Source organism: Protopterus annectens, chromosome 12.part0 (assembly GCF_019279795.1).
Source record: "Protopterus annectens isolate FY-2018-M chromosome 12.part0, PAN1.0, whole genome shotgun sequence".
In the NCBI taxonomy this organism is placed as follows: domain Eukaryota; kingdom Metazoa; phylum Chordata; order Ceratodontiformes; family Protopteridae; genus Protopterus; species Protopterus annectens.
Window position 1 is genome coordinate 1,126,428,531 of NC_056746.1, and position 25,114 is coordinate 1,126,453,644.

At 40.0% G+C, this 25,114-nt stretch overlaps 1 protein-coding gene across 1 annotated transcript in view; it reads left to right on the forward strand.

Moving 5' to 3' along the window:
• The window catches only part of LOC122817377 (signal-regulatory protein beta-1-like), a 281,645-nt gene that overhangs the window by 121,368 nt on the left and 135,163 nt on the right, over positions 1-25,114 (forward strand). Inside the window, exon 2 of the mRNA XM_044090570.1 lies at positions 11,413-11,760. Within this exon, the coding sequence (XP_043946505.1) occupies positions 11,413-11,760 (348 nt within the window). The remainder of the gene's footprint in view (positions 1-11,412; positions 11,761-25,114) is intronic.

Consider the following 25,114-nt stretch of genomic DNA (forward strand, 5'->3'; position numbering starts at 1 on the left):
AGGGTGACTGCAGCTGTGTCTGGTATTGTGGGCAGACACCTACGTATTCATGGTAAGTTATGCCATTCTGGAGGGGGAGCCGCAGACACTTAATGCTGGGTTTCTGTATCCTGTTGAGCAATTTGGTACAGTGCTGGGTTTGTGTATCCTGTTCAGCACCTTGGTACAGTGCTGGCAGAGGATCCCATACTTGTCTGCCCATCAACATGGCAGTATGGCCTTAACTTGCTGTGGCAATGCCTCACAGCTGTACAGATTTGCACATGTTAGCCAGAGGCAGGGGCAATGGCTCAGGAAATTTACTCTATTGTGGTGTACAGGCAGGTGTGTAACCACCCATTTATGTATTTGCAGCCAGGGATAGTGTGCACACAGCTTGGTGTTGGACCCACACATTCCATGCTGGCCATGCTCCCACACCCCCCTCTGTTATTCTAACCTCTTCCATACATTATGCATACATTCTGTGATACTTTCCCTAAGGGTATCACCACATCACAGGTGTGTGTTAGTGTTGGCTCGCAGTTCGTGCAATGGGACATGGTGGACATGTTACTGTGGTTTGTCCACATGGCCTTGCATATGGCTTAAATGGAGTGTGTTATGTTGTTATTTGGGTGTGCATGACATAACATGCATTGGCAGTACGTGTGAGACATGGGCCTTTGGCAGGTGCCTGTGGGGCATTAGGTGTTGATGCAGGCCAGATGTAGCAAGCCATTTCATTTTGGCAGTCCTACAGTCCCAGACCACCATACAGTATATTCCCCTGGGGTGACAGGGTAGATGTGATAGTTGTTCATGCCAAAACCTTCTATCAGTCTTAATCAGGTGGTGTGGATTCTGGCAGGGTGCTTCCTACAGCTATGGACACACCTGCATGGGTCACCTGCATTGCATGCTGCAGTCTTCTGCTATTGCCACATACAGGTGGGGTTGTACTGTACCCATTCCCCAGAGAAGGGATATTGCCAGAGAGGTGCCTGTGGGTGGTGTTTGTGTGGCTGGGTGCAAGTGTGCTATGAACACTACTTGCATCTGACACACAGATATGCATGGGAAATTACAGTTATGCTGCCATGTGCAGGTACATCAGCTGATTCCCAATACATCAGTCCTACCTCCTTTGTGATCTGCAGGTGTTCAGGTAGACATCACCGGTATCCCCTACTACAGGTCCTGTTACTGTGAGGCATACCTATATGTACATATCCAAGGGTGTCACCATTTCACAGTGACACAATATATACTGTATGTCTGGGGTACTTTCCCCTGTGTACTGCTTGTATATCTATCCCAACAGCCATGCCATGTCAGTCTTTCAGATGGTGACACATATTACCACCATACATTTACAATGGCTTACTGCTTGCATGTGTTATACTGGTGGGGATTGTCTTTGGCACTGCAGTCATGAGGGCTTGTCTCTGTTATCAGCAGTAGTGGGCAAAGGCCACCAGGTCTTACCTCAACATACATACATACAGACCACTCTCAGATATTATGAAACACACACCATCATAACACACTCAGACTTACATATTGTGCAAATGCTACACCCTATCCTGCTACTTTGGCCACCTCTGGCCATCTGTGCTCCACTCGTATTATACCTACTCATACATGTTACTACATGCCTACACGGGATTGGGGGGGCAGACCTGAGTGTCACTACACTTCTACACTGGATTGAGAGAAGGGGCAGACCTGTCTATTTTCACATGTCTACATAGGCGTGGGAGGGCACACCTGACTGTTATTACATTTCTACATAGGATTGTGGGGGGACACACCTGACTGTTTGTAAATTTCTACACAAGAATGGGGGGCACACCTGACTGTTACTACATTTTTACACAGGATTGGGGGGACACTCCTGACTGTTTTACATGTCCACATGGGAGGGGGGGCACACCTGACTGTTACTACATTTCTACATAGGGTTGTGGGGAGGCCACACCTGACTGTTTTTACATTTCTACACAGGATTGGGGGGCACACCTGACTGTTACTACATTTCAACACAAGAGGGGGTGGGGAGCACACCTGACTGTTTCTACATGTCTACATAGGAGTGGGGGGGGGCGCACCTGACTGTTACTACATTTCTACACAGGATTGGGGGGCACACCTGACTGTTACTACATTTCTACACAGGATTGGGGCGGGCACTCCTGACTGTTTTACATGTCTACATGGGAGTGGAAGGGCACACCTGACTGTTACTACATTTCTGCATAGAGTTGTGGGGGGCCACACCTGACTGTTTTTACATTTCTACACAGGATTGGGGGGCACACCTGACTGTTACTACATTTCTACACACCAGGGGGTGGGGAACACACCTGACTATTTCTACAGGTCTACATGGGAGTGGGGAGGGCGCACCTGACTGTTACTACATTTCTACATAGGGCTGGAGGGGGGCACACCTGATTGTTACTACATTTCTACACAAGAGGAGGTGGGGAACACACCTGATTGTTTCTACAGGTCTACATGAGAGTGAGGGGGCACACCTGACTGTTACTACATTTCTACACAGGATGGGGTGGGCACACCTGACTGTTTCTACATACCTACACAGGATTGGGGGGGCACACCTTATTGTCTCTACATATCTACATAGGATGGGGTTACACACCTGGCACATGCACATATTTGCTATGACTGTACTGGTATGTCAGGTACTCCATTTCATTCTGTATTCTAACCTATTATACTGACTAGAGGCATATCAGTGTACTACAGGTCTTAGCTTTGGTTGCCCTACATATTAGTGTCTGACTTCCTACCCTTCATAACTAACATCCCACTGCCTGACCTGCTGTAGTCTGTCTGTGTAGGCCAGGGGAGGAGGAGGTTACCCATAGGCATCATTCCGAGGCCATAGCACAAGCTCTGTTTAGGTTTGTCTACACCTGTCCTGCTGGCTGAGACTGTTGTTTGGTATGTGAACCTCCCTGACCAACATGTGTGAGTCATATGGACACACATGCCACCCAGCACATTTCCTGCAGTGGGTTTTGTCACCCTGTGTAGTACTGGCTACTATGGTGACTCTAGTATGTATTACAGATGTCATGATGCCACTGTGGGTGTCTACTATCTGCTGCCATAACATTCAGCCACCAAATTCCCTTGCATGCTCACATCCATACCGTAGATAAAGGTAAAGACATTATACTCCACCTGTCAATTAGTAGGTTGACTGACTTACCTTGTGGGTGTGCCAGGATTGAGGATGGTGCTGGGGGGCTGCCTATGTCAGATGCACATAGTACACTCCCAATACATAATTGAGCACAGGTAGTGTCATGTTTGGCTCCTTTTTATTGTATGTGCGAGTCAGAGAGAGGTGTCATTCCCTAGGTCCCTACTGTGTCAGTGTATGTGCTATGCATTGTTTCTTTGCCACGGCCTCAGCATACTGGACACACCTCCATCTGCCTACTGGGGCAGGCTCAAGTTGTTCCTCCTCCGAGTCACTCTGTGCCTGTACAGGCCTTGACATTGGTGTGGGGGCTGTGTGGCCCTGCCCCATGCTGTTCCTGCTGCAGCTGTTTCCGCAGGATCATATTGTGTAGCATGGCACATACCATAAAAGTTTGGGTACATGTAGCTGGTGAGTACTGCAAGGCTCCACCAGATGTGTCCAGACACCAGAACCATGACTTGAGCATCCCAAACACATGCTCTGTTATAAGTCTGGCCTGTGCATGTGCCTCATTATGGCATTCTTGTTCAGCTGTGTGTGCATTTCTGATGGGTGTCATCAGCCATGGCTCCAGTGTGTAACCAGCATCCCCTACTAGGTGACCGTAGGGGATGTCCCCATTGGTAAATCTCTGGTACAGCTGAGTTAGATGCCAAATGTGGGAATCATGATAGCTTCCAGGGCAGCCAGCACACACATTCATTATAATGCCCTGGGCATTGCAGATGACCTGGCAGTTGATGGAGGGGATGCCCCTCGGTTGATGTAGGCCCTACCTGGATCACCGGGTGGTGCTTTGATGCATATGTGCATGCAGTCTATAGCACTCACTACCTCAGAGTATTCTGCTATTTGGTGGAAGAGACGCATATTGCTGGCCAACACCTCACGGGTGTTGAGGAAATATACATGCTCACTGTCATGTGCTGACATGGCATCCAGGAACTGGTGTAATACTCTGGATGCTGATGCCTGTGAGATCCCCATGATATCCCCAGTTGAGCTTTGGGAGGTACCTGTGGCTAGTATTCCTAGGCCTACACATACCTTGGTATCCACTGGGATAGGTTCCCCTCGGTCAGTTTAGTCTGTCAGGCGTGGCCGGCAAAGCTCAACAATTTGCTGTAGGAGGTCCCTGTCCACCCTATAGTGCTGCACTATCTCCAGCTCATGTAGCCCCTGGTAGGTTACCCTGGGTTGTACACTCTTCTCTGTCTCACTGTGGGTTGATCAACAGCATTCACATCCTCACCACCCTCAGCCTCTTGCACATGTTGTTCTATGTTGCCTGTTGCAGCCCCTCTCATTTTGTAGGTTTGTTTGTTAAAAGTTCCCTGCTTGTATACACCAGTGGTGTAGAGTATGGGAAAAAAAACAGTGGGGAAGGTGTTTGCATAGTTTATAGTAGTGTTCTGGGCTGGGCTAGACTGCTGCCCGTGTAATTGGCTGATTCTGATACATTTCACCTGCCAGCTATGCTAGTTCTCCTTGATTATCTTCCTACTGCTGTGTTCCCTTCCCATTGCCTTTCTGTTTAAGCCCGGGGGCACACTGCGCAAATGAATGCTCAAATGTGCACAATGCTGCCATTTTCTGGTTTAACTTTTTTTTTCTTCCTTTAAAACCTGGTGTGCGGCACGCACACTTGCTTAGACAATGTAAAGAGTGCTAGGCAGATTCAGACACACACCCTAGCTTAGCTGTGCTAAGTTAGGAGCAAACCTGAGCCACAGGGCTCCAATTTGCTTACAGTATGCCTGACACTCCCCCATGATGTCAGCTAACTCCTAGGCTTGCACCAAGCTATTCCTACTCTTACACTGTTGGGACCTGACTAGCATGCTGGGGAAAACTGGGATTCACTATCATTCCCCTCATTTGCATAGGATTGCCTGCTAATGCATAGTTACATGTCTCACACTGAGCCTCCCCCATTAGCAACCACTAGTCACTGGCCATGTTGTCTTCTTCCTACCTTTGACATGCATGGCAGAATAGTGATTTTAGTTAGAATGCTTATTTTAGGTTTATTTTGTTATTTTCCCCAATCCCGTTTGCGTGCCGCTGCCCTACACTTAAATAGCCGAGATTGGCTAAAAAAAAAAAAAGTTGATTTTTAAATGTTTTATGCTGTTTGCAATGTCTGTGGCCTTATACTTGACCATTGGCATACTTCCTGACTGATATGCAGCCTTTATTTGGAGCTGTCACGGCTCCGTTTTGGATTTTGCAGAAATATTTCTGCTGATTGCACTAGTCCTGCACGTCTGGTTGCAAGCTTCCTGGATCGCAAAATCACCTCATTTGCATGGATTTCTCCTGCAAATGGGGTGATTTGCATACAGGGGCTTAGTCCATGCAGGACTAGTGCAAGAGCGCTCATGCACACCCCTGCAGGCTGTTCCTGGATCGCACGGCAGACGTATTGCCTGCTAGAGCTCCTGTACTGATCCTGCATGCCATGTAAGGCATACAGGATCTGGGGGCTAGTCTGTATTGTCAGCTCCTTACATTTATCTATCTGGTCATAGAACTTATTTTTGTAGCTTCCTGTTATGTTGGAATAACTGAATCTAGAAACTTCCTCATAGAGTTTGATGAGATTTATACATCTGAAATCCTTGACTTCAGAGATACTAGTATCTTCAGGTTTAGATGTTCTAATGTTGAAGGTCATTAGTTTATGATCTGACTTAACTAATGAAGGAGATAACAGGTGAAACACTCACAAAGAAGAGTTAACAACTTGCTCCAGGAAGTTTCTTTTTTATATTTGAAATCTAGCTAATTTTGGGTGTATCCTTCATTTGTGGTTAGGTGCTCCAATTTATTGTTGGGTAGTTTAAGTCTCCCAAAATATTGCAGTTTTTATTTACAGGGAGTTCACTGATTACTTCTGGGGACCTTCCATTGTTATCAGCAGACATACAGGTTTTCCTGTACCAGACATAGATGGTGTCCTGCAACAGGCTATAAACTGATTGCTGGTTTTGTTTAGCCTTATTTGGAGCTGAATGAGCTCTGTTTGTGGGTCCCTCTGTCTAAAGGTGATACAGTGCCTAACATATATGAAGATGCCACCACAGTCACCATCAGGCCTGAAAGCATGATAAGTGTAAAACCCAGTTATGAAGGGAGCACTTTCTGAACATTTAAACTAAGGTTCAGTATTTACAAAGACAAGGATGCATTCAAATGCAGGAAAGCCTCAAGGTCAGACATTTTGTTGCAGAGACCTCTGACACTGAGCAGTGCCACTTTAATGCGATCCTGCTTTGGCATTCATATGTTAGTTATTTTAGGAGGCCCATCTGCTGGACTCTGCTTAAAAACAGCACTATCAGGACAGCAAAGGCTTTAGCCACTATTCAAAGGCCTTAGAAAGAGAGGTATAGACCATCATTGACAAAGCAAGCAGGACTATCAAGCATCTTGCCATATGCTGGCACATACTGCATCCTCCTGGAATGACACCAACTACTTAGCCAATTATTGAAGCCAATTATCTTTTCTTTTTACCTATGCATCATTCTTGGAGAAGGAAATATTCCACTCAGGACAAGAGTCTTGTCTGTATTTGTGACCTGCATGGAGAGTTCAGTTTGTCTGTCTGCATAACACTCATGGTTTTGCATAACAAGTGATTCACTCCCACATGGACTAACACCATGTCATAGTCATATTTGGGAAGTGAAAAGGCCTTAAAGGCCCTTATGTTATATGACATCCTTGCACCTGAAAGACAACTGACTGTCACACTGTTTTTGTGCAGCCTCGTGAGTAGAGACTCAATATGTCTGACTATACAGTCACCAATCGCTAAAACATTTTTATTTAAATTGAGGTCTGACATACTGGATCTGAGATGATTTATATCCTGATAGCTCTTTGTTGGAAGTGTGACAGAAGGGGATGTGTTGTTAGATTTTTCTCTGAGGCCTAGTTTTTATGGATCTAGGAGGCTTTAGCAAGGGCTTATTTACATTCTCAGCATAACACATTTTATTGTAGGTTGGTGGAAAGTTTTTTGGAAGTGTGTGTGTTGCTTACAGTCTGTGTCCTTTTGTGAGAGTGAAGCCTCCATGAATGTTCAACACTTGTATCTCTCACAAATGGGCTGTTTTGTACTTAGTAAAAGGTCATTATCTGTGAACATCAGCACTTGATACACTGCATAAGGATACCAAGTGCTATAAGGCTAGCAGAAGAAGGCCAGGCAGGTTGTCCTTCCATATTAGCCCAGGGATTTGGACAATTTACTTGAAATACTACTAGTACTAAATTCAGTTAAATGATATGGATTGTTATTCAATGTAACTGTTTAGAGAATAACTAGTTGTCCTGACTGGTGAATCTGCATTATGCAGAACAACCGCTAATTGCTACGGGCAGCATAGAGCAACTGCAAGCTAACTTTGCTACAGAGGGACAGCTATGGGCTGCTTGACACAACATGCAGACCTGTTGTATGCAGTGCAGCTCACTGTGCAACTGCAGGCAGCTGTCCATTCTCAGATATTGCTAAATCCACTATCAGTGCTTTGAAAAGGTTAGTCACTATATCCAAAAATGTGGTTCAAGAACCCTTTATTTACACAATGTGACATTAAACATGGCTGTAAAATGAGTACAAATGTACAAATGCAGGTGTTATATCAAAACAGAAAAGATGAAAATATTTAAGCAAATACACTGTCCAATAGAGTAAATACACTCTTCAAGGTTCCACAACAATCAGAACCTAGAAATGGATAGGATCTTTCTCCACTACCGCTATAGTGTAAACCAAAGCAATTATAGCTGGATTAGATCTATTTATATAGAGTGTGTGTATAAATGATACATGTATGTGTGTGTGTGTGTGTGTGTGTGTGTGTGTGTGTGTGTGTGTGTGTGTGTGTGTGTGTGTGTGTGTGTGTGTGTGTGTGTATGTGTGTGTGTGTGTGTATATATATATATATATATATATATATATATATATATATATAGTTATATATATATATATATATATATATATATATAGAGAGAGAGAGAGAGAGAGAGAGGGGTTAAATTGTTCTTTGTTAAAACAACAAGGCATGCCTCAGTGTTTTCCCCTATCACCTTTACTTTCTCCACAACCTTCAACACATTCTATACAAAATCTGTTAAAAGAAAATGTGATTGATTAACGCTCATAAAAGTGTTATTTCATACAGTGGACTGAGAGAAGGGGCATCTCATAGTTGAGGCTGGCTATTGGGCTCCAGTCCACCCAATTATAAAGAAAAAGAAGAAAGAAAAACACTATTAAATGTCAGAATGCTGGACTGCTTTCAAAACGGCCTGGCAACAAATTTACTCCACCAATCCATGGAGCTCTTCCATACTCTCGTTGAGGATATTGGAAACATCACTCAATGAGGGTTTCTCCCAGTTGCTGCACAAAGCAGCTAAGAGCCATATATTTTGGTACAGGCTGTTTCAGATGACTGATAGTAAAATGATGTCACATAACTGTGGTAGTGCAGAGGAACAAGCATGAGATCCCATTTTTTGTTATTTATTTATTTTGTTAGTTATTTTTAAGTATAGTAATTTTTGCAGAAAGTTTACCTGCTAGTGCCAGAATGTAGGATGGGTAAATACTTTATTTAAAAGTGTGTTTGTATGTATGTGTGCATGTGTGTGTGTTTTGGGGGGTTCAGATGCTCTCAACTGTCCCTGATTTTGCAGCATGTCTCTTTTAATTCATATTTTTTTCTACTTCTCTTAAAGGTTGTGGGTTTTCTAGCAAATCAATGAACACTGCAGTCATCAAAAAGCAATGGCATATGTTTGAGTTTCAAATTAAACATCTTTCAAAAAAACATGCTAATAAAAAGCTTGTTATGCTAGCAAGTCTCTAAAGTATATAAAGACTGTTTAAAGGCTATATATGTCCTTCAGTTTGGTCCGTTGTCCACAATTATTTTAGCTTTCTTCTTGATTCATGAAGTAAGAGGTTGATATTTATGGGGATTTATGGATTTATTAAGATGCACACTGCATTTTGACAGCAGTGAGCTGACAAGATAGATTACTTTATGGCAGTTGTTTATGTAAACAAGGATCCGAGGTGAACAGTCATATAAGTAGCTTTAATTGATGGTCATATCTAATGTGTGTGTGTGTGTGTGTGTGTGTGTGTGTGTGTGTGTGTGTGTGTGTGTGTGTGTGTGTGTGTGTGTGTGTGTGTGTGTGTGTATTAAAATTAATTCTTTGGCCAACTGCTGTTGTTTTTATTTTATTCCATTCTGAAATCTGAGGTGTATGCAATTAATAAAGCTGGCTTTAATTGCTGGGTACAGGGGTGTTTTGTGGATGAAAGTCATCGGCACTTTTGTCATATGTTCAAAACAAGCAGTTTTATTCTGGCTTTAGAGATGTAATGTACTTAATTTTTTCACTTTGTATCACAGTCGAACATCAATGTTATACTCAAGTGGCTATTTGTGGTGGTGTGAGCAGGATGTTTGTGATAGCAACTGATTATAGGCAGAGTGACACATCAAGTAGTTTTGCTATATAACAGAGCTTGGTCATCCCATTGTGTTTTTGGCTGTTCGTTCTTTCTGTGTGGAATCAACATGTACTCTTTTTTCTGTATTGATCTTATTGCTGTGTTTTGGTTTCTCTTTCTAAACCCCTACCTGTATAATATATAGTCCTCTAGCCATTTGTTATTTTAAATTTAATCCTGATCTAACACCAGAATAGCACACAGAGGATGACTATGTCTTTATAGAGGAGTAGAGAAGCAGGAGTTATATCCCGACAGGATTTATGCATCCTTGTATTTATCTTCTCACTTTAGTGGGGAACTACTATTTTCTTAGCTTTGAACATTAAGCTTTAGATGCAACTTATTTTTCCTTGAAGAAAATAGAACACTAGAAGTTCTTAAGATATCTACTAATACCATGTCAAATAAATGTTCATCGGAATACAAGTTACATCGCTTCCTTCCTTTAAAAAATTAAAATTTCATGGGAGGCATTTTAAGGGAAGGAAATGATGTTACTTGTATTCTGAAAAAGTTCCTTTTGTTATCAAGGAACAAAAGAGTTTAAGACTGCTGTACAGGCAATATGTTTTTGAAAAAAAGTAATTAAGATTGAATATATTTCCTTACTTATAATTTTTTCTTATGGACATAATCATTAAATGAAAAGTTTATAAAAACTCTCTAAGATGCAACTCAGATGGTCTAGAACTTTATGGCTAAGCCCAAGACTCCAGCTTATTTCAGTTACTTCCTCCAGGCTTATTTGCAGTAGAGTCTTAGCCAGTTAAGATTTGTTAACAGCATGAGAGGAGATAAAAAGTAAGACAAAGTGTGAAAAGTGAAAAGGAAGTAATATATGTGGATAGCGCAGGCTCAAGATGAGGAGGAAACAGGAGAGGGCACTGGGAAATCCAGGCAAGACTAGTGGGTAATGGAGGGCCCATTTAGTCATTTGTTTAGGGTTCCAATTTATCTAAGGTTGGCCTTGTAGGCTGCAGCTTGACATCTAAGGTGTATAAAATCAGTAAAGTGGCTATAATGAGCAGGTGTATACTGAAGTAGTTAGTAGATGAAAGTGAATGACCCTATCTGCTGTTTGATCACAGGTAATGGCTGCTGACAGGCTGTAATAAATGTGTATTCTATTACCCACTCATTTGCTTCCTGCAGCTTATCCCACTTCACCTCAGTCTGAAGATACCAGCCACCATTCAGTGAGGGAATGGGAAAGTAGATAATAACATTATTTATTTCAATTCATTATTAATGCAGGACAGTGGAAAAACTATTCAAGTTATAGGAGATTGGGTGATCATGAAAGAATGGAAGCATTATAAAAGAAACTATTGATGTTTTGTTTTGGAAGCTCTATAAGTCCTGAACCTGGACCTTTGAAAAGCTCAGACTATCTTAATGAGTAGAACACCAGTAATAAAACTTAAGCATGTTTCTGTACCTAGGGATAATGAGTTAATCATACAACTATACTGTATTATAAAGTTAAAGCATCTCCTCTTGAGATTTTGATTTGTATAAACATTTGACAACATTTTGGTAGAGGACCATTTCCAGAAAGCAGAAATGTAACTGTTCTTGCCATCTGTAGGCATCTGTATGTAGTGTCTGTTCAAGAACAGCAACAAATCTTCATTGTATTTCTCATTTACAGGTATGTGTAAAAATGATTTGCAAATATTCCAGACTCTGTATCTGAGTGCTTCAGTAGGTGAAACAATTTTCTTAAAGTGTTCATTATCCACTGGTATTCCAGTTGGCCCTGTACGGTGGTACTTTAAGAAAGGTAATAAGAAAAACTACTTCTTCTCTGAAATTCCACCAAGAAGTGAGAAGCCAGATGGAAGAGTGTCCTGGGCAGGGAAAAACCAGGATCTGGATTTTTCTATTAAAATTTCCAATATTTCTACCCAAGATTCTGGGATATATTACTGTTATAAATTCAATGCTACATCAGAAGTTGTATATAAAGCAGGGCCTGGAACCACCCTCATTGTAAGAGGTAAGAATATGCTGATCAATAACATACTTTTTACTGTGCTTTTATGCTATGTATTGAATGCCTTTTTTTTACTGAAATGATTTTTATTTTGATGAAATAACACAATAATTTAATACATTCATAACATTCAATAACTATTTATAGTATTTACATTCATCATGAAAAAAGGATTCAGATAAAAACATCTGTAGTTAAATAATAAGTTAATATATAAACTATGATAGTTAGGAAGAATTCATCAGGAGGGTATCAATCAAATTCAAAATTTTCCTCCATGGACTGTTAACCAATGGCTTAGGAAAAGTTCTTAACTCTTTAGTTCTTTTCTCCATTAGTATGCATTTCTTCAGTGATGATAGGAATTCCTCCATTCTGAGTGCTACATTAGAGTTCCATCTTCTAGTTATACATTTTCTGGCTATTGCTAACATTGTCCACAACAAATACAGGTCATCTTTCTTCATATTATTACTATTAACAACCTTCAATAAAATTAAAGACTTTGTCAAAACAAATATATCAGTATAGATAGCTTGAAGAAATTTGTTAACCTCATTCCAATGTTGTTGTTTGTCTTTCGGCTTTTCCCAGTTAGGGATCGCCACAGCATAACTCCGGTCCGCTAATGATTGGCAGTAGATTTTCACAAAAGCCAAGGTGCCAGCTCAACGTCCAACCTTCAACGAAGGCACACCCACACCCATTTACGCATGTCTTTCGAACACCACCCAACCACGGGGAGGACGTGTAGACTCCACACAGAAGGCACTCCCCGCACTCCAGCCGAGAATCGAACGGGAGAACCTCTTGTTGTGAGGCAACATTGCTACCACTGCACCACCGCGGCAAATGATTTAATATTAGTACAGTCATAAAAATAGGTGACCAGTCAGCATTAGTGGACAGATGATATCTCCAACATAACTTGCTGTTTGAAGGGTTCATTTCTGAGAGTTTTGCAGGTGTCAGAAAGGATCTGTGTAGAAATTTCCAGTGAAAAATCCTCCAGAATTGTGAGTAAGAAGTTAGTTTAGCTGAACATAAAATGTTTGTTTTATCTTCCATTGATAATGATACTTGAAAGCCTTTAGTTAGGTATTGCCAGTAAGAATCTTTAGAAGCTGTCTTATAGACAATTAAAGTGTTATATAGATATGATAATTCATTCTTACCATTGATATTATATAGAATTCCAAAAATCTAGTTTATAAGTTTTGGTATGGTTTTGAAGGATGAGTTATGTATTATTCTATACAGATCCTTAGTGTATGCTGTGACACTCTGAAGAACCAACCAATCATTAGGGGGTAGGCCATAGGTTGACAATATACTTTGTGTGTTCAAAGCTTGTTGGTTTTATTACATTGCAACCAACAAAATAGGTTATTATTTTCCCATAAACCAAACATCTTTCTATGTGTTTTATCAGGGAAATCCCTAGTAATAGTAAATGGTATTAAAAATACACAGTTTTATATTTAAATTTGTGTTATTGAAATTTCTAAATACATCAAAAATATTGTTATTAGTGTTAGTTTAGTTAATTTTGTTGTACTATACTGTAAATTTAAACTTAAATAGTGCCATATCTTGTTATCTTTGTCAGTTACCAAAGCATTCTTTGATAAATAATTTTCATTCATTAGTATAATGGAGTGTAACTGTTTCCAATTGGAAGAGTAGCTAGGATTTATCCAATTCATAACTATTTTAATTATAGATGCATTTATATAAGTTTCAGTCTCTGGGAATTTTAACCCCCTTGTTCCCATTTTCTGATAAGATGAGAATATGCCACTTTTATTTCTTTGGGGTACCATAGGAATTTCATTAGGGTTGAAGTGATTTCTTTAAGGATTTTCTTTCCTGGTGGAAGTATAAGGGCTTGCGCTATATATAACATTTTAGGTAACAAAACCATTTTTATCAATTGTAACCTATCATCAAATATTATAAACAAATTATTCCATTTGCTTACTAATGTCTTGATTAAGTCTATGGCTTTAGCATAGTTAAGCTGTAAGGTTTCCTCTATATTCTTACCTAGGACCATTCCTAAATAGTCGAGAGTTGAAACTTGGTTTCTAATAATATGATTAACTGGAAGCTGTATGTTCTTTTTTTATTTACTAATAAACATTTTGATTTAGATATGTTGAAGAAGAACCCAGAGACTTTTTGGAAATTTGTTGTTACTATATCCACTTCACCTAACACTTCCTTAGAGTTGGGTAAGGTAAGTAAGACATCATCAGCAAACATCATTATTTTAGAAATATATTGGTCATATATATTTATACATCTTATCTTTGGGTTATTATGTATTAAAATGGCAAGTATTTCTATGGCCAAAGCAAATAGGATAGGGGACATGAGACATCCTTGTCTAGTGCCTCTAGTGATATGAATTGCTTTGTAAGTAAAGGGATCTAATTTGACATATGCTAGATTATTTTCATAGATTTTCTTTATCATTGTTATAAAAAGGGGGAATCAAGTAACTGTAAAACTTTAAATAAATAACCCCAATTTAAGGTGTCAAAGGCCTTTTGAATATCTAGACCTATTATCAATGCTTCAGGGATTCCTCTATTGAGGTAATCTATCAGAGTTAATACTCTTTTAATATTATTCTGTGTATGCTTGTTATGTATGAAACCAGTTTGGTTTTCATTAATTATTTTAGATATGGGTATTTTCAATCTATTGACCATAATTGACATAGTTTATAATCATTAACAAAGAAATTGGTCTATATATGTTGCAATGATTAGGGTCCTTATTCTCTTTTAATATAGGGGAAATTAGAGAATATCTCCAAGAAGGAGGAATATTTGCTAATGTTTGAAGTTCAAGAAAGGTTTTATGTAGGAGAGAGATTACAGAAGAAGGGAACTATCTATAAATTTCGATAATTAAGCCATCTATTCCAGGTGCTTTATTAGACTTATTTCCTTAAATCCCATCTATAATTTCCTTTTGAGAAATAGTTTTTTGTAGATCTAACTTAAGTTCCTCAGGAATTCTTATGTTAGGAACTATATTCTCTAACTTCTCACATTAATTTGTACTTATTTTATCTTTATGATGCTCTGAATAATGATAATTAAAAGCCTCCAGAATATCCCCTATGTCCGAGACTTTTTTCCTTTACTCTTCATGAATGATACTATTAATGTTATTAATTTTTGATTGTATCTTAACTTTCATAGATAGGTTATGAAGATGCTTAGGAGAGGTAGCATAAGAATTTAATTTCCATTTTTCCATAGCTAAATTAGTTTTATGGGATAATATTTCATTGTATGTCTTATTTGCTTCTTCTATTTTCTTATTATTATTTGTATCAATTAAGTTTTTATTAGATTTAAGAGATAATATTTGATTTTGGAGTTGCTGTAACCCTGAGTCCCATTCTTTAATTTTATTTTTGTACCAGCTAATGGTTTTACCATATAGAAAGGCCTTAAGAGAATCCCAAACCGTAATTGTGTTTGCTTCAGGTTTATAATTAATCTCTAAGAAAAGCTGAAGTTCAGAAGTTATCCAAGATTTAAAGTCTTTAATTTTTGTGATATATGAAGGAATCCTCGAATTAATAACTAATTGATTGAATTCCAAGTGTATTGTTAACAGCAGGGAATTATGATCTGAAAAGGGACAAGGTTGTATTGAAAAAAAAATCAAGATTTTAGAATAAAGATCTTGTGAGATATAAATTTTATCTCTTCTAGTTTGGGTACCATGTCTATAGTCCTGGTGTTAGAATAGTAAAGAATTTGGTCCCAAAGCATTAAAGGTATCTTTTAATTTAAACATTTCTGTCCATTTTTTAACTGTTTGGCTGAGGACAATTGTCTAGAAGATTTCCTATTGGTAGTTTCTGTAACATCTGTGATAGAAATGAAATCACCTCCAAGTATAATATTACCTTTAGAAGTAGTTGTAATAAAGGCTAAGTGTTTCTTAGCTAATCCAACCCCATACCTGGGAGCCAGTATAAATTAACCAGGGTCCAATTTCTATTATTAAACTTAAGTATAACTAAGGCCATGAGTCCATCATTATCTACATGTTTGTAAATGATTTGGGGATTTAAATAGTCTTTTCCCATAGAATTCTTACTACTCTGGTCTTATTTTTATAAGACAATTGAGCAAGTATTGTGTATTCCTTAGGGTCCCACATAAATGTGTCATTTATTTTAAAGTGTGTCTCTTGGAGAAAAACTACTTGAGCCTTGTTTAGTCTAAGATACCTTAGTAGGTTGGCTCTCTTATATGGGTTGTTTAAACCATTAGTATTTAAGGATATCAAAGTTAAATCCATATTAGAATTATTTAAAGATAAATAATAAAGGAATTTGTATTAATAGAATCCTGTATACATAATATTCTTCCTGAATAGACAATAAAATATCAATTGTTGTATTTCTATTTATCTCAATCCAAATAACTTTCCCTATGAAAGATAAAAGTAAAATAATTGTGTCAAGCAAAGAAAAACTAGAAAAATAGTTAAATAACAACAATTAGCATATTTCACTCTGATATAAACTTTATAGGTTCATAGGTTCATAGGTCCATAGGTAGGTACTAGGCTATCAGCCCTGGGGCCTATACAAGCCCTGCCAAAAAGGTACCCTGGCTTTTGCCACCCAAAAAAATTATTTTTCTGTGCCACTGTCAAGCAGTGCCACAGAGGTGATCCCTGGGGTGAATTTCCTATTTCCCATCCAATCATCAAGATTTTTCTTGAAGAGTGCTAATGAGGAGCTTTGTTTGATATAGATAGGAAGTTTATTCCAAAGTATGGGAAGTCTCTGGGACAGGAATCTATCCCTCCAGCATGTTATGTTTATTGTGGTGACAAGGTTTAGGTCCCTAGAGCATGTAGCTCAGGGGGATTGGGATTTCTTTAAGTGGAGCATGTCCATCAGCTCTGGGTTTGACATAGTTTTGTATGTAGGCAGAGATCACCTCTGAGTAGGTGATATGCGACGGTGTAAAACTGGAGTTTTTTGAGACAGTCTGCATAGGGCATCTGTTTGAGGTCAGTAATCCTATTTGTGAGGTATTTCTATGGCCTTTCTAGTTGTTGTAGATGTCTTGTGAGGTACATACCAAAAGGGGCATTGTACTCTATAATGGGTCTAATGAGTGATGAGTAGAGGGGAACAATCACCTCTTTTTTTCTGGATGAGAAACCGTTTGTGATGAGGTGTGCCACGTAGAAGGATTTCCTAACTTCTGTGGTGATGTGATTATCAAAGGAGAGACTACTGTCCACCTGTGTCCCAAGGTCTCTTATCACACTTTCGGTGTTAAGTATACTAACGCCTATGTTGTAGTTCATGGGTACAGAGTTTTTACCAAAGGGGATGACAGTGCACTTTTTGGAATTGAGCTTGAGGCCATGGCTTTGACACCAGGCATCTGTCTCAGTGAGGCCCTTTTGTAGGATGTCCACATCGTTAGGAGTTTTGATTATAGCCCCTAGTTTGCAGTCATCTGCAAACTTCATTAACCAAAGACCTTCTGTGTTAGCCTGTACTTAAGAGAAGTAGATACCAAACAGGAGAGGACCCAAGACTGAACCCTGTGGTACTCCACTTGTCACTGGTCTGAAGTCGGATTTGGAGTCTGCTACTTTCACAGTGTGGGTTCTGTCAATGAGCCAGTTGGCAACCCATCTTGTGACATAGGGATGTATACCTAGTTTAGTGAGTTTATCTATAATTCCAGAGTGGAGGATGGTGTTGAAAGCCTTGGCAAGATCTAGATAGGCTGTGTGAACCACCTTACCCTTGTCTATGGCTTTGGTGACTGCTTCAAAGAAGTCCATCAGGTTTAGGAGACATGATCTGCCTTTTACAAACCCGAACTGTGTGGGGTCCAGAGTTTGAAGATTACCAATGTCTTTGTTTATAAGTTCCATGATGATACATTCCATGGCCTTGTAGACCAGGCTCATCAGGCTAATGGGGTGGTAGTTCCCGGGGTCCATAGTGGCTCCCCCCTTGCGGAGTGGGATAACCATCACTGTGCACCATTCAGCAGGCACAAAGCCTGAGGTGAGGCTATGATTAAACATGGTACTTAGGTGGGGTGCCAGTTCATTCTGTAGTTTGTGTAGAACACAGCCTGGGATGTTGTTTGGTCCCATGGATGCTGTGTTCTTGGCTTTGGAGAGTGTGGTTTTTACCTGTGCAGCCGTGATTACAGGAACTTTGCATTCTTCCGGTATAGAGATGGGCTCTTTTGGTGGTGAGAGAAGGGTAAAGTTAGCACTGAACCTATCTGCCAGGATGTTGGCAATATCAGTTGGGTCTGTATATTTAGTGCCATTGTGCTGTAACTCAGAGCAGGTCTGAGTGTTGCCATTGAGATTCTTGACATAGCTATAGAATGCTTTGTGGTTGTCTTTAGAATCAGTGGTGATTTTGTTTTCGTAACTAGCTTTGGAGGATTTTATCAGGGATCGGAGCTTCTTACTGAGGCTGACTGGGGAGCTCTTCCACTCATGGGATTTTACTCTCTTTTGCAACAGTTTCTTCCTTCTGTTTTACAGTTTGTTTGTGGCAGCGGACCACCAGATTGGCTTCCTTTTTTTGGAGGATAGCATCTTGTTTCTGTTTGGGATAGCACGATCCATGCACTCATGTAAGTGCTTATAAAGTGCAATTGTGTAGGATTCAGTAGTCGTAACTGTATTGTCCATCTGCATGGGTGTCATGAAGTTCATCACTTCTGTCTTAAGAAGCATGAAGTTGGCTTTGGAGAAATTTTTTACCATGGTTTCCTTAATGGGGGGTGGGGGCAGGATGTGGATATCTAGGGTGATTAGCTTATGGTTGGATTGGACCAATGAGGCATTGATTTCAGGTGTGGTAATGACTAGATCTAGGATATTGTTGCCCCTAGTGGGGGTGTAGATAAGTTGATCCAGGGCATTGGAGTTTATGAATTCCAGAAAGCGTTAAGCAAAGGAGTTGGTACATGAATAGTTTTCCCAGTTAATGGTGGGGTAGTTGAAATCACCCATTATTAGGGTGTTTGGTTGAACCCTAATATTTTCCAGTACATCAAGAAAAGAGGAGTAGGAATCCTGGGGCATGGTGGGTGATCTGTAGCAAGCTACAATTTGGATTGCAGTTTTGCCCAGAGTTAGTTGCACTTAGATAACCTCGGCTGCATTATGCTGAGCAACTAGACTGGAGGTGTGGATATCCTTAATGAATATGGACACACCTCTGCCTTTGGTGTTCCGGTCCAGGTTACATGACCGAAAAGTGTGGTATGAGTTATAGCCTGGTAGTGCAAGGGTGCTCTCTGGAGCCTTGAACCAGGTCTCAGTCACTGCACAGATATCGATGTTCTCCATTTTAAGGAGTGCCTCGAGTGAATGCATTTTGTAATTTAGACTTCTAGCATTGAGTAGCATCACCCTCAGTTTTTGCTTGCCTCTTCCTGTTACGGTGGTGAATTTGTCATTTGAACCTTACCTAAAAAGGGCACTATAGGGGCGGCAAGAAGCTTAGCCAGTATCCAGAATCCCAGGAGTGACAGGTGCAGGCCATCTCTGGCAAAGCATCGTGGTCTGTCGACCATGTCATCCCAAGCAGACAGATACTGGATCCCTTTAGAATGTCACCTGAAGCTTAGCCAATTGTTGACGTCAATCATTTTGTCCTTGTACTGCGGCATCATTCTGGGTGATGGCAGAATGCTACTCAGGGCTAGGGTCATACCTATAAGAAAAACAGGCTGAGCCAGTCACCATGGCTGATATAAATCCACTTTAATTGTAGAGACAAAAAGTAAGCGCTTTCACAATCCTCTTGACCTCTTCAGACTCAAATAAAATCCTTTCATACACCTACTTTTATACACTCAATAATCAATTAAAACATTAATTAAAAACATCAATTATTCAATTATGCATGCTAAAACTTCATATAAGGACTTCATTTAAAAAGTAGTAAAAAGTATAGCAAAAAATACATTTGTCTGATAATAACTCATTAATGCTTAAGTGTCCTAGCTTTTAGAAAAGGTTTCAGGGACACTGCCTCATTAATCCCTGGAGAGGTATGTGCATTCAATCTGAGTATCCATCTTTGCTCTGCAAGCTCAGTCCTGTTTTTTATGTTTATGTTCTTTATCAGGTAGCTAGTGCTATTTTCTTTGCTAGGGTCATATCTGCCTGGGCTACAAGATCGGAGAGCTCTTCCATGTCTCTTTTCATGTAGTCCAGGGAGGTACATCTCAGGTAATTCACACCAATATGGACAACGACAGAGTCATATTTGTACTTGTTGTGGAGTGACCTGAGTGTGTGGGTTATGTGGTGGATCCTGGCACCTGACAGGCAGCTGACAGCAACCTTCTCCTTGTTTAGCCTACACCCTATTCATGGATTGAGATACATTCCTAGCAAACAAAACTAAATCTGCTAGACTACCTATCCCAACCATCAACCTTTGCTTGTTTGAGCCCATGAAAACAATGTAAAAAATGGAGAATATATTATAAATGAAGAGAAAAATAGTAGTGATAAACAACTAATCAGATATTGATTCCAGTTAGGTTTTAGAGATGAGTTACATACACTATTATTAAAACATTTATACAGTATATATTCACTAAGGAAGCAAGAGACATATTAGGATATATATAATCTGAATTTAGTGCTTAATAGACTAAGGAAACATTAGCTTTATTAACAATCTAAATGATTACCCAAAATACCTAAGCATGTCATCTGTATTACTTCTAATAAAAACTTCAAAATGGCAGAACAAATCAAAGAATCATTTAGCATTTGCATTTACTTTCCCTTTGAATAAATCTTATCATGACAAACTCCCACTAAATAAAAACTTAACAAGAACTGGGTGTTAACACATAGTGAGTGTGTGTCATTCCCAAAAGATGTTAACATAGATTTTTAGAAATATTCCATAAGACATATTTGTCCTTAATTAACTCCTAAACTTTTGGAATAGCAGATGTTTAAATAACTGAATAAAATCAATAATAATTAACTGGCATCAGTTGAAATGACAAAAATTAGTAAAAAAACATTATTTATATAAAACTTGCTATGGATAACAGGTCTTAAATGTGAATGACTCAAAGACAAAATTAAGATAGAGATAGCTGTAAATATCCACGATAGTAATAGGGTAATACTGAAACTCATAAATTTGTTGTGTTATCATAAGTCATAGATATTACTGATTTCTTTTCCTGTCATAAAGTGCTAATATACTAAAAACATGACTTTATAATAACTGAAAATATGACATCTGAAAAATAAATAATATCTAGGATACAATAAGGAAATCAACATATTAAATGCAAAGTAAGTATAGTTCAATCAAAATTATTCATACATATATTCGCTAGGATTTAGTATGGTGTTTGAGTATCCTTATAGTTATTACCATTAGTCATAAGCATTTCCTGTAAATGTATAAGCCTATACTAAACACTTGCTAACTGCATAGGAAAGTTATTTATAAAGATCTATTTATAAAAAACTCCAGTATATTCACTAGAAATAGTGGCTATAATTAACTGTTTACAAGAAAAAATAACATTTCTATGTATATTTGATCACAAAATATATTCACTATTATAAAAGGGAACCTTGAATATGTTTGCAGACAGTGTAGCTCATAATTCTTGTAAAAGAACCCTACTATGCAATATTACCCAATCAGAAACTTGACATTTACAATTAAGCTTGCATATACACATTAGATGTAATGTAATCTGATCTGCATGCATAGAATGCATGATGTCATGAGCTAAGTAAAAAGAGGTTATGTCTTGCCATAACTTTCCATCTGAGTTGTAGATCTTTATTCATTCTTTACAGATAGGACCTCGGTTCCGTCCTCGATACCAAAACGTCCATTTCCCAGCTCGCGCAAGCCAAAAACTCTCAGCGAAGAACCTACCCACAATGCCTCTCCCCTAGATACTCCAGATCGAGTTTGCCCACCCTAGGTAAAAATGTAGTAATAGAAAAAAGTAGGATCCACCAGGAGTCCAGGCAGGGGGAAGGAGGGTGGGAAGTAAAGAATGAATAAAGATCTACAACTCAGATGGAATGTTATGGTAAGACATAACTTCTTTATCTGAAGTTGTAAATCTTTATTCATACTTTACAGATATGACTGAGTCCCCAGCTACTTAAGTGCTGGGTGACCCTAAGGAAGGATATTCCTGAGCACCATAGAACCAAAAGATGCTCGTCCCCCGGAGGCCAAATCCAATTTGTAATGAGATATGAAGGTATGTGGTCTTGCCCACGTGGCTGCTATGCATATGTCATCCACAGAGGCTCTGGAATGAAAAGCTACAGATGTAGCCATAGATCTGGTAGAATGAGCTTTTATTCTGGAAGGTAAGGGTAGCTTATTCTGTTGGTAGATAAAGGTAATGGCATTTCTAAGCCAAGAGGATAAGGTCAGTTTGGAAACAGGTTTACCCAATCTAAGTCCTGCAAAGGCTGCAAAGAATTGGTCTGTTTTCCTGAAAGATTTAGTCCTGTGCAAATAACAACAAAGCTGTCGGTGCACATCAAGGGTGTGCAAAAGGTACTCCCCTCTATTAGAATGCCTTGGGAAGAAAACCGGCAGGTCAATAGATTGATTAATGGAAAATACAGAAATGACCTTGGGCAAAAAGGAAGGGTCAGTACTAAGGGACACCCAGTCCCTGTGGAAGATCAAGTAAGGACTCTTGACACCAAAGACCTGCAGCTCAGATACTCTTCTCGCTGAGGTGAGTGCTACTAGAAGTATGGTTTTCCAAGACAAACATTTTAAGTCACATGAGTCAAAAGTCTCAAAGGGAGAACCTGCAAGAGATTGAAGCACCATAGTCAAGTCCCAGGGATCTAAGGGAGGCTTGACTGGAAGTTTAACATGTAATACTCCCTTCAAAAAAGTCTTGCATAGGCGGTGTGACATAATCAAAGAATTTTCCAGACCATTATGAAAATTAGCGATAGCTGCTAAATGTACAGTGATCATTGAAGCTAAGGCTCTTGCATACAGGAGAGTAGTCAGGTATTGCAGAATCTTTTGAATAGGCATAGAGAAAGGGTCTAACCTCTGATCTTTGGCCCAAATAGAAAACCTAGTCCATTTACTAGAATAAACCTTTCTAGTGGAAGGTTTGTGTGAGGCCAGAAGAATTTCATGAACAGGAGATGGGATGTCAGGTAGTCTGGCAATCATTGGAAGTGGAGGAACTAGGCTGTGAGCTTGAGACTGTGCAGGTTCGGGTGGATCAATCCCTGAGGATGGGATAACAGGTCCTGGGAATGATCCAGGATCCATGGGCTGTGAATCAGATGAGGCCATAGAAAAGGGAACTAGACTTGATGTGGCCAGTAGGGAGCAATGAGGATCACTTTGCTTTTCAACCTCTGAGATTTCTGGAGAAATTTTGGGATGAGGGGAAACAGGGCAAAGGCATACAGAAGACCTAGGGGCCAATCGTGTGTTAGAGCATCCCTCGGTGATTCCCTCTGAGGGGGAATCAAGGCAAAATAGCTCCTGCATTTGTAATTCAGGGGGGAAACAATCAGGTCACAACAAGGATTGTCCCAATGCTGGAAGATCTGAGCTGTTATTACAGGATTGAAGGACCATTCGTGAGGCATCAGGATGTTCCTGCTCAGATTGTCTGCAATAAGGTTGGAGCTCCCGGGAATGTGCATTGCTGTAAGAAAGCGATTGGAAGCTATCTCCCAGTGCCAAATCCTCATGGCTTCCCGACACAGGGGGTAACATCTGGTTCTGCCTTGCTTGTTGATATACCAGACAACTGACATGTTGTCTGACTGAATTGTAATTATCCCTGAAGGCAGGGATGCATGGAACACTTGCAACGCTAAGAGAACTGCCCTCAGGTCCAGGTGCCTTGGACAGTCTTTCCCTGGAAATGCCCCACCCACCCCAAAAGAGAAGCATCTGTGGTCAATGTGGCTGTGGGTTGGGGAAGACAGAATGGTCGACATCAAAGATTCTTTTGTGGCACCATTCACCATAGCATTGCCTCCTTGCAACGGCTCATAAGGCGTGAGAGGGGAGAGAAGCTTGGCAGGATGTTGTGTTGAAGACCACTCCAATAAACTCCAGTGTCTTTGTTGGAGACATCTGAGATTTGTTTTTGTTGATTGTAATCCCTAAGCGGAGAGCAAGATCTTGAGTGTAAGAAAGGCTGTGAATTAGGAGATTCCTGGTTGGAGCAGTAAGGAGCCAGTTGTCTAGATAGGGAAACATCTGGAATCCTTGTAGTTGAAGATGAGCTACCACAACTGCCATACATTTGGTGAACACTCAGGGGGGGCTGTTGAGCGACCGAGTGGCAGTGCCCTGAACTGGTAGTGATTGGCTCCCAGTTGGAAGTGGAGAAACCTTTGGGAGTGGTGATCTATCTTTATATGGTAGTACGCATCCTGTAGGTCTATAGAACACATCCAATTGTCTCTATGAAGGGAAGAATGGACTGTACTGTGACCATCCAGAATTTCTGAGGTTTGATAAATTTGTTGAGTAGGCTGAGATCCAGGATTGGTCTCTAGTCTCCTGTCTTTTTTGGCACTCAAAAGAACCTAGAGTAAAACCTGGATCCTGTCTGTTCTGGTGAGACTGGTTGAATGACCCTTTTTCTTAGCAGTTTTTCTATTTCTAAGACTGCTAATCCCCTCTGATTGGGTGGTACATCAGGGATTCATTTGACGGGTCTGGGAGTCAGGTTGAAGGGTATTTTATAGCCTCTGAATATTATTCTCTGCACCCAAACATCAGTAGTAATAAGATACCAGACTAGTAGATGCAGAGAGAAATGACCCTGACTGGTTCCAGAGGAAAGCAATCGGGCAGCTGCTCAGGAGCACTGGTAGGATCTGTTGGAGAAAGAATCTGTGGCTCCCTGGTTACGTGGACCCCCTCTACTCTGAAAAGGATGTCTTTCATATGAGTAGCCCCCTCTGCCCCGGAGGGATTGCTCACCATGAGTGCCACAAAAGGATCCTTGGGATTTCTTGAACCATGTCTTTCCCCCTTTCTGATTCCTGGAGAAGGGTCTCTGGGGGTTGTAAAAATGTATGCCCACAGCAGACAAGGTCTTTCTCACTAAGTGCAAGTGTGTCACATACCTTGGGACCAAAAAGTGCAGATTCATTGACAGGTGCATTAATGAAGAAAGATTTAAAAGGGTCTGTGAAATCACACAACCGCATCCAAGCATTACGTTTCATGACAACACAAGATGCAGTCGCATGGGCTGCCCCCTCGGCAATGTGAGATATCAAATGCATCAAGGAGTTT